The sequence below is a fragment of the Pagrus major genome, chromosome 23 (genome assembly GCF_040436345.1).
Source record: "Pagrus major chromosome 23, Pma_NU_1.0".
NCBI classification, from domain to species: Eukaryota; Metazoa; Chordata; class Actinopteri; order Spariformes; family Sparidae; genus Pagrus; species Pagrus major.
Window position 1 is genome coordinate 16,415,799 of NC_133237.1, and position 13,414 is coordinate 16,429,212.

General features: G+C 44.6%; 1 protein-coding gene across 1 annotated transcript in view; it reads right to left on the bottom strand.

Moving 5' to 3' along the window:
- cyth1a (cytohesin 1a) overlaps positions 1-13,414 on the bottom strand; it is a 37,197-nt gene that overhangs the window by 7,887 nt on the left and 15,896 nt on the right. Inside the window, exons 2-7 of the mRNA XM_073493935.1 lie at positions 6,066-6,148; positions 3,970-4,034; positions 2,897-2,963; positions 2,692-2,810; positions 694-774; positions 378-490 (exon numbers count right to left, since the gene is read on the bottom strand). Coding sequence (XP_073350036.1) covers positions 378-490; positions 694-774; positions 2,692-2,810; positions 2,897-2,963; positions 3,970-4,034; positions 6,066-6,148 — 528 coding nt within the window. The remainder of the gene's footprint in view (positions 1-377; positions 491-693; positions 775-2,691; positions 2,811-2,896; positions 2,964-3,969; positions 4,035-6,065; positions 6,149-13,414) is intronic.

Sequence of the window (13,414 nt, forward strand, 5' to 3'; positions counted from 1 at the left end):
GTGTGTTTGCGTGTTTGCTAAGAGACGACGTAGCCAGTACACGGCTGACGCAGCAGCACTTTATCTGGCCCGTTAGGCTGTTGAGAACTCCAATGCATTATTCACATCCATCTGTATCCATGTTAGAGGCAGTCGGCTGTCTGCTCTGGGCATTATTTCCCAAAAGCCAGACAGTCTTCCACAACACAGTTCACCTCAGCAGACTTTGTGTCTGCTAAATAAAGCAGCTTAGATACGAGATTCACTGACATGCTTTTAGGTCTCAGTACAGTATGGAAAATAAAGTGCCTTAGGGAGACAAAATATCCGTCATTTTGGTTTTCTGTTTCACTGCTCACACATTACAAACACGGCACTGTGTGGCACGATGGTGTTACCTGTGGACTGGAAAACGCCAGGGTTGCATTGACAGTAGCGCTGAGCGAAGGCCTCCATCATGCGGTCAATCTTCTGAGCTTCTCCCGGTAGCCGAAAACTCCACAGGAACTGTCTGTTAGGGGACAAGGCTCAGTAGTCAGCAAAAGATTCACTTCCACTGTGAAAAATGCAAAATAAGCTATAGACTGAAACTAACAGCTGCATCTTTACAATTTGCAAACAAAGGAGGCTCTTAAAAACAGACTGTATCACACAAAGATATGAGGATCTAGCCAAGGATTTGGTGAGTATGTTCCTGTGGAGATGCGGTCTTACCTGAGGGCCTGAACCAGGTTGAGGTCTGTGAACTCGTGAAGCTCCACAAATGCGTGGAGGACTTGGATATTGAAATCATCTCTACAGGAGAATAAACATGACACATTTCTGACTGTTAGACATTTGTAAACAAAGTGCTATTCTGCTTAACCAAGACAACATTAATATACAAATGATTACGGCTGCAACTAACTATTGTTTTCAGAATTGATTAATCTGCCAGTTAGTTTCTCAAATAATTAACTCGTTTGGGCTATAACATGTCAAAAAATAGTGACTAGTGGCCATCACACTTTCCTTAAGCCCAATATGACATGAATGAATTTCTTGTTTTGTCCACTCCCAGTACAGAACCAAAAGTTATTCAGTTTCCTATTACATAAGACGAGGAAAAGCAGCAAATCCTCACAATGAGAAGCTGAAATCTGGAAATGTTTGGCATTTTTTTCTTCAAAATTGACTGAGCACTGATTAACATTGTCAGACAACGATTAATGATTATTAGAACACTGTCACCACAGTGTGACAAGTGACATTGAGGCAAGTTGTCAGACTTCGCACAGCTCCCTCTGAAGCCACAAAATACACAGTAATACCCCTCAAGACCTGTAACCACAGCAATGTGTAAAATCAATGTCTAGTTTATAATTTTCAGTAATTTTCTGGTGGTTGAATAAACATTCGCTCATTCTTACTCTAAAAGACATCAGTTCCTACAAGCAAATCCATAAAAGTATATTTTAAGGCTCGGGACCCTGACACACCGTCGGTAAGCATCTGTGGCCCCTAGGTTTTGCAGTGTGTCCCACACAACGCACATAAATGTGGCTATATCAGCTAGAGTGGTGTGATATGATAGGAAAACGCTGCTCAGTATGGAAACTTCCAGTTTCCCTTTTTGAGTGATGAACACAGACTAGCACCACCTGGTGGTACGGAGAGTTATTTCCTCTCACGCAGGCACAGAACAAACGAGGTAGTTGGCTGCTCCCTGCAGCCTTTGCGCTGTGTTTAAGTGCAGCTTTTTGTCCGAGTCACAGGTGACGCAACTGTTGCCACTAATTCTTTAATGTTGGCTTGGTGTGTCTGGGACCTAAACTGTGCTTGTTACAGTCTGACCACTGCCTCAGTTGAAAAGTGGACCCCATCAGGGACGTGTCTGAGACTTCAGCTCAGGATGTGATCTGGCTCTCGTGTGCTTAAGAGCTCTGATAAAACGCTACATACTCCCTTACAGAAAACAGAAAAGGAAAAACACCCTCCACCTCCCTTTTCATTTATCAGCTAATCTTGATCATGACATCATCCATGACCTTCGTGCTCATCAGAGTAAATGATCTGCCCTGTGGGATCATGGAAAGGCTCTCAGGAGCTCTCATAGACTGAGTCATATCCAGTCACTACTGGTCCCAGTGGACGAGTGACCAATCGTATCTTGAGGCCCCCACGCTGCTCTTGCCCCTCCTTACAGAATCAGAAACCCTTGAAGAGCTTGATAACAAGCACATGAAGAGCATTCATCACCAGGTTGAGCTCCATACCCTGGTCCGACCTCCAGACCACACCCTGACTGTAACACTGCCAGCCCTATAGTCCCAGAGCAGTGCATACCATACATTAGAGCCATTACTATTTCCTGTATTATGTGTTCAGTCTAACAAGGATGGTCTGAGGATGGTTTGAAGGACGGTTTAAACACGTGCATTCCCGAGGTGTGAGTCTCTCTATGAATGAGTAAGATAACCAAAGACAGATGGAGGCTATTGAGCAACGGACATGGTCTTGAGAGGATGATCTAAATGTGGGACCAATAAACTATGTTTGGGAAAGGATGGGCGTGTGCCTGACCGAGAGGAAACACAGCAATACGGAAAATATGCACTCGCTATTCAATGCTTTCATTAACCACACTGATGGGTGCTGGTGCATTAGATAGAGAGCACAAGAGGGAGATGGTTAGATAGAGGAGAAAAACAACAAGTCAATCTTCATCCTGACCTCTCTCCGAGGTAATCTCCAATGGCTGTTTTGTTGAGGCCCTCGCCCTTGTAGAGGAACTGAGCAATGTCGTCGCTGGTATTCTTCAGCAAGTCATTTTCAATGAGGAACTGGATCCCCTGAAACAGACACATGGCCCCAGGTTACATCCTGCTTATGAAAACATATGCGACAAATCACATTTCTGAAGAATAACAACACCTACCTTTTTGGGGTCCATGTTGAATTTCTTTCGGCCCATGGCCACCTGTTTATTCCTCTGCATATTTTTCCTGGAACATCAGAGAGAAGGCTGTTAGTTTTTCTTAAATATATTAAATTACTGCGGCACGTAAATAACAAAACAATACTTCTTTCAATACCACGGCAAACAGAAAAAAAAGTCCTGACATCCTGTACCAGTACAGAAAAAGTCGCTGAACACATACCAACACATTTGTAATTATGTCTGCTTACGAATCTAACATTGATGGTCTGTCGTCATAGTCTTATTCATCACGGCTCAGACTTCTGCGATAACTGTATTCACTGCATTTCCCGAAAGTATCGTTCCCATTAACATTTTCCATTTGTTTGGCAGAGGCTGGCGTTTCCTCCCCCTCAACAAGTGATGACAAAGTGTTGATAAAGTGTTTAACATCATACATATGGGAACGTCTCATTTCTCAGGCCTTGAGTAATTCACGAGGTCAAAGTGCACTCTGAGTGTCCGCCATCACCATGGTTACATCTCCATCCCCAGCCCGTGAGAGGTCACCACTTCTTCCCACACCAGCATTCCTTCAGCTTTTGTCTGCCAAAGTCCAGCACTCAACTGAACAGACGCTCCACGAGGGTTCACAGCACAACCTATCAAGTGCGTTACTCAATAAATGGATCACAGGAAACTTTGATCACAAGGTGCTGCTGTAACCATTAATGGGCTTTAGATCCAGGAGTGCTTCAGGATTATTCGGTAGCTGATGGGATCCCTATCCACTTGAGTAGACCAAACCCAAGCACTCGCTCCCCTGGGACCATCCATTGTCTGCTTCTGCCCGTACACCCACTGCATTATTCAATGAGGCCTCCCATCATGGGGGTGTGCCTGATGAAACATTTAAACCGCCTTAAAAGCATAGCCAATTTGGGGAGCGGATTTGGTGTGATGGGACGGCCCGACTTGGCCATCAAACATGAATAATTGACAGCTTCATTTGCGAAGTTAATAGAAGGCAAACAGCAAGCCAATTTAGATAAAACGGAGTGGGAAATGTGTAGATGAGATGATTTTCTTACCTCTCCTCAGTGGAACCCAGGTTTTCGATCTCACTCGTCACTTCTGCTATCTCATCCTTCAGCCGCTGCAGAAAAGACACAAACGTTAGTCTTAAAATGTCACGAGAATGACGTGAGAATTAATACATCATCAGTCCACTCATTTCCCTCGATGCAGGAGGTGTGGAAGGGTGTGACCAACACAAACAACATGCAAAGTGTTTTTCTGAAAACACACACGAGGGCTCGATTAAACAGTGCTGAGGGAGATGCTATCATCTCTGAATCACCTCTGTTTGCCAGGAGGCCTTTTATCACGTAGAGTAAATACACACATCGGAGCCATCAGCACATACACATCTCCTCGGCTCCCTTAAACCAAAAACAGATAGCAACTCTCTTAATCTCATATCAACGAATGTGTTTGGGCGTGTGTGCACTCCTAAAAAAATCCTCTCATTCTGAACAAGATTAGGCGCAGAACATTAAAGGATAACCTCAATACAAATGGAGTAAGAAAGCGTAAAAGTGGATTATATTTTGTGTGGCGTTTTAGTGATTAATGGCCTTAGAGGCAGATTTAGTCGATTGAGCCAGAGCTGCTGGTGCCAGACTGGCGCGGTAAGGGCATCGGGCAGAGGATGCAGAGTCCTGTGTGGAAAAATCGACTGTAGCATAACAGAAGTGAGGGTTGCTATCATCAAGACTCACATGCAGCTGCAGTGTTAGTGAATCTTTACTTATGTGAAATAGCAAGTCACTGTATAGGGCCAAACCACAAAGAGAACATCTGTGTTTTCAAGGCCTGCGCAATCACAACACATTCCTCAGATGCTTGCCTCCGCAAACAAAGACCGTGCTCATATGGGAACGCGGGTGGTTGTGTTGGGGGGGCCTTGACATGCAGGAGCAGCAGAGGAGGGTGTGGGAGTCGAGGAGGAGGAGAGGGGTCAGTGTGCAGACCACAGAGTTGGTGGCAAGAGAGGGGGGAGGGGGAGCGATGGTGGCTCATAAAAGAGAGGATGTCGGATCACGCCTCCAGTGTTTGTCCGTCAGAGACAGCGGAAGTTGCGGACTGGGACATCTGAGGCCGACTCTCTGCCGGGGCATGACAGTGTGTCACCCCTGTGTGTCATTTGCTTACGGAGCTGGTTATTGAGTGACAAAGCTAACCTGAGCAGCTAGCTTTGACAACAGCTGTGCTCTCGGGTCAAGGCAGCAGCCCAGAAAATCATCCCGGGCTATGGACAGGAATCAAACAAACCACTTTAGGTAAATTCGGCCGAGCTGATTTGAATCCTGGCTCTCTTTGGAAAACAGAGAGTGCATGAGGGATATTCAACTGGCTTCATGAGCACATTCCTCATAAGAGCATAATCCTACTTTATCTGTATGCAGCATCATTTGCTTGTCTTATTTTTATACTGACATTATATTCAAACCCACATTTCAATACAAATACCTAAATCCATTTACCCAGATCCATAAATGGATGTCTTTGTCAACACAGTTTATCTACAGAACACAAATGGCTAAACAATAAACAGAAATGGTTTGTAAAGGAAGAGAGCACTTGGCAGGAAATACCTCACATTCCACTTGAGGTCAAATGTTTTGAAGACTTCTTGGAAAAGGGAAATTTGTGCAATCGGATCGAAGGTAAATGTTTAATCAAAAAGCAGAGAAGTCGCAGTCGAGCTGAAGGCAGTGGAAGTGAGCCAAATGTCTGGACCTTGTAGGTCACAAAAAATGAAGATCCTCTTGCCCCTCGAGCCTCTAAATCTTAAGCCCGCTCATTTTATTAGGGAGATCTCTTAAACATTTCATCAAGATTGGCCCGACTATGATATAAAGTTTGATTGGAAGCAGCACAGTGACATTATGAGCTTTTACAGCCTAACTGACACTGTGTAGCAATAGGATAAGATAAAAATCATGTAGTGTTTTTCCCCTTTAGTGACACTTTTTAGCATCGAGAACTCGAAAAATTACGTTTTAAAAATCTCAGTTGTCTCACGTTTTCCACAAATGAACTAAAAATTAGAGTAACTAAGGTTAAGAAGGACATTTTCTGCAGTCGAACACGTGGAGTAGATGTACTATATGCGTGTTTTTACCTGAATGTCCTCCAGCAGCTCCTGCTTGCGCCGGCGGATGTTCTCCAGCTCCTGCTGCTCCTCTGGGGTGAGGTCGTCCGGCACTAGGGAGAGAAAAGAGAGCAAATGAAGGGTCAGGAGAGAGCGCCCAAAATATAATGCACCTTTACCCTGTTCTATGCATATCTATCCCCTCAGGCGTGTCCAAAGTAGATTGACCATCCAGAGTGAGTAACATGGAGTATGCCACAAAGAACATACAATGACGGTCATGAAAGGTGTTTATCAGCAGTAACCGATAGGAGGACATTAAACTAAGTCTGCAGCAGCACAGGTGCACTTTAAAGAGGATATTTAGGTGACAATGAAACAGCTAAGGTCAGTCAGGCAGCTCACGTGCATCAGTGCCTGAGTAGCACAAATGTGACAGGTCTCAAAGCGCTGGCAGTACTCCTGTCACTCACGTTATAGACTGTTATAATTAGTCTGCACCGAGGACTAAGGGGCGAGCAGTGTGTCCCGATTGATGAGGGTTGTGTGTCTGTGTGTGTGCTACCTGCACTCCCAGCATAAAGGGACAACACCAGATTTACATTATTTTTACCCGAAAATCATCATGATATGCTTAAAACTCTTAAAATGGCACTAAAATGTACTGGAATCCCTTTACCTTACATTTTGATAAGAAACAAATATTTTTACTGTACCACAGTTAGGACACACATCTTGTGATATTTCAGAATGAATCAAGAAATCAATCCAGGACAGTAATTTAATTTATTCAAGTTAGACAGCTTTGCCAATGCCAATGAGTTAAAAGACCAGTATTTCCAATCAATATGAATAATTATCATAACCTGAACTTCTTGTTAAATAAAAGTTTGGGCCCCCTGACGTTTGAGACAAAGCCATATCACAAAACTGGAGATATTTTGCACTAAAACCCCCTGAACCATGAGCTGCTCAACCCGCAGCGTCTGTGATGTTGGAGGATCATTTCCGTCACTCACTGTCTTTTTCTCTGATTCCCCCAGTGGCCAAGTACAACCCGCCCTCCTGTGACCTCTCCTCCTCCCCTCATTACCACAGCAGCAGGGTTCAAAAGTTTAAAGGAGCTGAGGTAAGGGCAAACGTGGTGGATGTCTGCAAACGGTTAACAAGGGAATGGTTATAGAGTGGTGTGGAGGCAGAGGACGGAGGAATCTTCAACACATGGTTTCTAATTACTCATTCCACCACGCTGTGTAATACCATCCTTCCTCCAACATTTTCTAGGGATTGATCGGATATTCAGCATTCGATTATAAGAATTGCTGTTATGCTTTTTTGTCAGATTGCCAATAAAATTAATTAATTTAAAAATGTTCTACTTTGGCTCTGATTCCAAATAATAATCAAGTATTAATAATCTGAATCTGTAAAGTAACAAGTAAAAATATATATATATTTCCCTCCAAAACAGTTAAATGGAAGTGTTAAGTAGCAGCAAGTACCTCAAACTTGTTCTTAAGTTCAGTACTTTTTTCATTTTTACTGCAAAAGTATCGGTTCCAAATATCAGTCGATCCCTACCCATAATCCTCAGATACTGCAGGTAAAATTCCCATGACAATGTGAGTGCCTAAACTATGGACACAGTGTACCTGCAGTAAAGGGTCAGTGAAATGAAGGTCACAAAAGCTAAACAAAAATCTGGCACAGCAATCAATAAAGTAAAGACGAGGCCAGCCATCCAGAAATTCTAAGCTTCATTGTGCTTTGAGAGGCACATACAGAGCTTCACAATCAGCAAAAATACAAGATCAGCTCATTTAATTTTCCTCTGAATGAAGAAGTAAGCCAAGCGTGAAAATCCTCAATAAATGAGCTTCCTGCGGAGAAAATAAATGCTGTATAACGGAGAGCACTCTTAATAATAGAAGGCATGCTATCCTAAACATCTTGTGGTAAATACCCATGACATTCACTGGAATGTCTGCTAATATTTAACGCAGGGATATTAGACAATGGAAGACCAAAACAAGAGCCTTATAGCGGGGCTGTTAAGAAGCTCCAAAACAAAGCCATGTTGTCTTCCTGTCTTGTTTTGCAGACAGTTGGAGGAGCACGGCGGTCCACTCGAGGTTGACCTTTCACACATCATACCTCACAGCCTACAGCATCCATCCTAAGTGTTCAGCGTATCCATGGCAACCGCCTGTACAACTGAGGAGCTGACAACAATATAAACAGTTGCATAACCTTTTTTTTTTTGCCGTTTTGGCCAGATAGTTCCTGTGACAGCAGCTCATATTTAGCAAGACATGAATGTTTTGATGCAGGGATGCACAAAAAAGTAGGCACACACGCACACAAGTGCTGACAGGTCTGAAAATGCAATAGTCTTCTTGCATTTAACGACCCTGTCTCCCAATCGACTGGACGAGTTAATGTCACATTGACAGAACCCAGAGCAGGCCGTGTGTTCGATTGCACAAGAGCGACAGGGAGGACAGGCTTAAAACAGGAAGTCCGTTCATCTTTTTGGAACTGTGATGTCAGGTTGGGCAGCTGGTGGATGCTGAACAGAGCCACGCCACACAAAACACGAAAACAGGACCCATCGCAACACAACCTCAGCATTCCTGGCTTAGAGGCGGACCACAAAGTGAAGAAGAACAGCAGTGAAGGACTATAATTTGACACAAAAGCGGGAACAGAAAGGAACGTAATCATTAGAGGATGGAAATCGCCAAAGAGCTCGTACAAAATCAGTATCTTAGCTCATCAGCAGAGAAGACGCATGACGACACCCTGGTCCTGTGATTAAAAGAAAGGATTTCTAGCCAAAGAGCCCATAGAGATGTATTCAAGGAGCCAATCAGATGCCAACGTCACTGCCTTCCTGACTCCACCCAAAATAATCAAACCACATTAGGAGAAGGGAAAGGCCCCACCCACGCATGTGCCAGAGGTGGGCACCAAGTGGGTGTCATTTCCCAGAACACAGCAGATGACGGGGGAGAACCCATTCACTTAAGTTAAATGCTGAGAGCTGCTTGTTTCTCTTCCGACTGGGAGCGCTGCTTGGCTGTCATTCAGCAAACCTCTGCACTGGTACGGCCAATGAAAAGAGGCTGTCATCAGAAACAGACTGGGAAAGGGGGAAAAGGGAAAACACAGAGCGATGGAGGGATGTGCAAATGAAAGCTAATTATCTTTAATTTAATGATACCATAATAATATCCATTTCATGCTGATGCAGTGATACCACATTCACATGGACTCCTCATCTGCCCCCGTCTATATCTGGCTTCAGGGGCCTCCCAGAAGCAGAGGGCCCCTACAGTAATCTGACTGGGGCAGGCCTGTATGTAGTGATTTCCACAGGCTGAAAGAGAAACACGGGCTGCCCACATCATCACTCCTTCAGGGACTCGCGCTGCCTGGAAAACAGGTCATTCAGGGGAATCACATGCGCAAGAAGGCGTGTAGTCGTGCACCAGGGTGCAGTCACATGCACTCTCATACGGACACTTTCATAAACACCCACACACGGACGCTCAGGGGCCGACACAGAGCGTCCCCCGCTGTGCCTGGCTGGCACTGTGTCAGCAATGTGCAACTTGGTTTTTGTTTCAACTATCAACACTAACACCATCTGACTGGAACTGTCCAGACTGTGATATTCAACCTGAATCTATTACATCACAGCATAACTGTCTACTCAGTTTCACTTTGAGGGATTATTAACCAAAGTCTGCGTCAGGAAGCAAGGCAGGACATTTAGGTCGTGTCTAGATGGTAAACTCAGACCTGTGAAAGATTATGTGAGACATTTTAACCCAAAACATGATCTTTCCCCAACTCTACTAAGAGTTTTTGTACCTAAACCTAACCAGATCTTAACCAAAGTGTTGTGACTTTATAAAACATAACTAGTTTGTACAACTTGGCCATAAAAACTAAACAGTGTGTAAAAATCTTGAGAGTTTCTCAAAGCTACAGTTACCATCTAGCATTTGCAGGACATTTTCAGTGATGTTATAAGTCCATAACGCCAGAGATGGCTGTTGTATGACACATATCCCGCCGCTTTCTCCCAAAGCTTATTGTCTTCTGTGTCAAAGCGAGAAACATATCAGCCACTGATGCGAGTGCGCAGTTGAGATTCACAACAGTTTCGATTTTGCGCGGCTGCAGACGGATTTCTGATGGGCATGGAGGAGGAGAATATAACGAAAGGTGAGGTTATTCAAACATTAGACACTAAACTGTTGCGTGTTCTGGTGGGATGAGCTGTAAGATAAGTTGGTGTTGTGAAACCATGCCGATGCGTAGTAGAAGTATAACCTTGGGGAAAAAAGCATTTCAAAACCTTAGTATGCGACAAAGACACAACTTTTTAACAGGTTTAACTGGTGATTCTACATGTGGCTCTCTCCCCTTGTCTTGTTAGCCTGAAATAACTTCCTTGGGGCAGTGCCAAGATGGCTGCAGAACGGCAAAAAAACTCAATATTCAAGTTGTTTACACTGGATTGAAGCACTTGCTAAGACCAAGATGGAGCATATTGATTTGGAAATGTGCAAGTGGAGAGCAAATAATGACAATGTCTCTGGATGGACACGAGTGTTTGCCAAAACTGGGACTGTATAATCTGCGCTTTGTGCTGCCATATCCTGGTCCTCATTACTACTGAGTGCTGTTTAACCTAAATGAATGACTTCAAACACCCAATACATTGCCTCACGGTGCCCATCTGCCAACTGAAATGGTGCATCCTTTAACAAATACAAACTCTTCTTGCAAACCTTTGTGCCTTTAACATTTAAACTCACAATGATGATTAATTTGAGCCTTTTATTTCCATTTAACATCAATATATATGACCGTGTAAAACCTTATCTCTAGCTTCTAAGAGCGTCTGCAGAGTTTCTAGATGGGCAAAGCAGTTTTTAGAGAGGGCTGGGTCAGCGGAGAGAGCGCCGGGGAGGTGACATCAAGGGAGATACCAATTATAGCTCCCTCTCCCACAGCGGCGGAGCCCACTAATACACATCCTGATTGCCATCCTGGCAGAAGAGGCAGACGTCTCATTTCCACCCAGATTCACTGAAGAAGTCTCCTTGGAAAATAAGGAAATTAGAATTCTGTGTGCTTGAAGGATCACTAAGCCACCCCTCCCTGCAGATGTGACCCAATTTAGGGAACTCCTTTCAGCGCACAAGGACTCAAAAAATGATTAACTAAAAAAGCTCCTCATCTGGCCTGGCGGGAGTGACTGGACAGGGTCACAAGGTACACACAGGTGAACCTTTAAAGCTCAACACAGACCCGAAAGGTGAAATGACACATCTATTCTCTCAACATGTGCGACATAGAAGGAGCTCTACAAAGGTTTCACGCTAAAATGTAGTTCTCAGAAGCAGATGGAGATGTTAATGAATATATTTACACCCCAGCTTTGCCTATGATCTGCTGACTGAGGGAATATGCAAAGAGATACACATCCATTCCCGCAGCCACGTGCCTGTACATGATTACATTTTGATGAAGTGCACACACTGATCGAGGCAGATGAATGACACTGGGGGCAGAAATCACTCCCTGCATGAGCTCCTTCATGTTTACAGCCTTTTTCATCCATATCTTTGCGGAAGAAACAGCCTCCATTTGGTCCTCACGCACACTTTCCATTAGGCTTGATTACCCTTCCTCAATCATCTCTCCTCTCATCATGATACCCCCCACTACCCAATCTTATCTCCACAATGCAACCAAGATCATCAGCTTTCTCCTCCCCTCCCCCTGTTCCTTAAAGCTGTATAGGCTTTGTCCTTATACCTAAATGGATAGTTCCCTTTAAATTTGGTAAAATGCGCCCTATACTCTCAAGGTCCCTGTAGGCACAGATCAATCGACTCCTTCCCTAAACCAATAAGAGCGCCAGCAGTAACAAGAAGCAGTCTACTTCATGATGAGGTTTAATGCATTCAGCACAAAACACACACATACAAGCAATCGATTATGTGAGCTGGGATGGGCTGAAACACACAGAAAGTGCACCACGGGTCTATTAAAATGGCTTTAAGCTTTCTGATCTCTGCTGCTGGAAAAACAAAAGGTGATTTACGTCTTATCCGCTGATCTCTGATCTGAGACTGAATCTCATTACTACAGTAAATCCCAAGGGGACTCTCCCTCATATATATTTGAAACCACACAAACACAGACACACACCTTCCATTTCTGAACCAGACAGCTTGTAACAAAGCCGAGCAGGGGCTGTGAAGGAATGCCAGTCTTTAACATGGGCACCAGCACGAAAGAACTTCTTCACCTCTGACCTCCAGATCCATGGGTGCCCAGCACGAGAACGGATTGAAACGGACCACCAGTTATGTATCGAGAATCCACAAAGCGTCCAGCCTGACCTGGCCTGAGGGTAGGTGGTGAAGGCGGACTGAGAGATAACAGGAGAAGGAGCCCTGTGTTTGGCCGGGGAGGCGTGGGACGGCGAATGGCAGGAGAACACAGAGACAGTGGGAAGAGCAGTGGGACGATCACAGCTCTCCCTTTGTGTCTAGAAGTGGCCTCGCAGGACATTCCTCAACAAGGCCCAGGCACGGGGACTGCCGGCTTCAGCATCCTTGGCTTTACTCGACATTTACTTGTTGGTCGTCCCAGCTTGCTGAAACCATGACATGAAATCTCTATAGTTGTGGTCATCAGATATATGATCCTAGAGATCCACCATCCCCGCAAATCGTACAGACATACCTCACAGCACACTTCCCTGTCACTGGCCTGCTGCACCGGCACTCAATCATCTCAAGCACCAGTCAGTGGAGCTCCATTCACCAGCAAAACCACAACACAACAAAACCAGGCTGGAGAATGACAGGGAGGCCCAGCAGAGACACACAACGAGGCAAAAAGTCAACAGTACTTTATATTAGTCTAATCCTAGCAGTTCTTGAGCTTCACCTATTGCGTGGCTGGAGCTGGACAGTCCCATATGACAGCAAAGATGACAAACAACACAAGATTAACACATGAGCAAATTTAAGCGCTAACCTGTGTGAAAAATCCTCCAAAAAGTCTTCCCAGTGAGCACCTCTTCTTGTTTCTACTCCTTGATATAAAAGAAGTCCCTTTTTATGTCAGCCCATGTGGCTTAACACAAGCGAGCCGGATGTCCACATGACATAAAGTGGTAGAGAGAAGGAGCCCGCTCCTCCGGTCAGGGACAGTAGATACAGCACAGCACAGCTATCAGCTCCCAGCATGCTCACAGCAGCACACTGACACAGTCCATTTGGGGAAGGAGCCTTACTCACTACCTCCTCTCCCTCCCTTTCTCTCTCTACTCTCTCTCTCTGTATTTT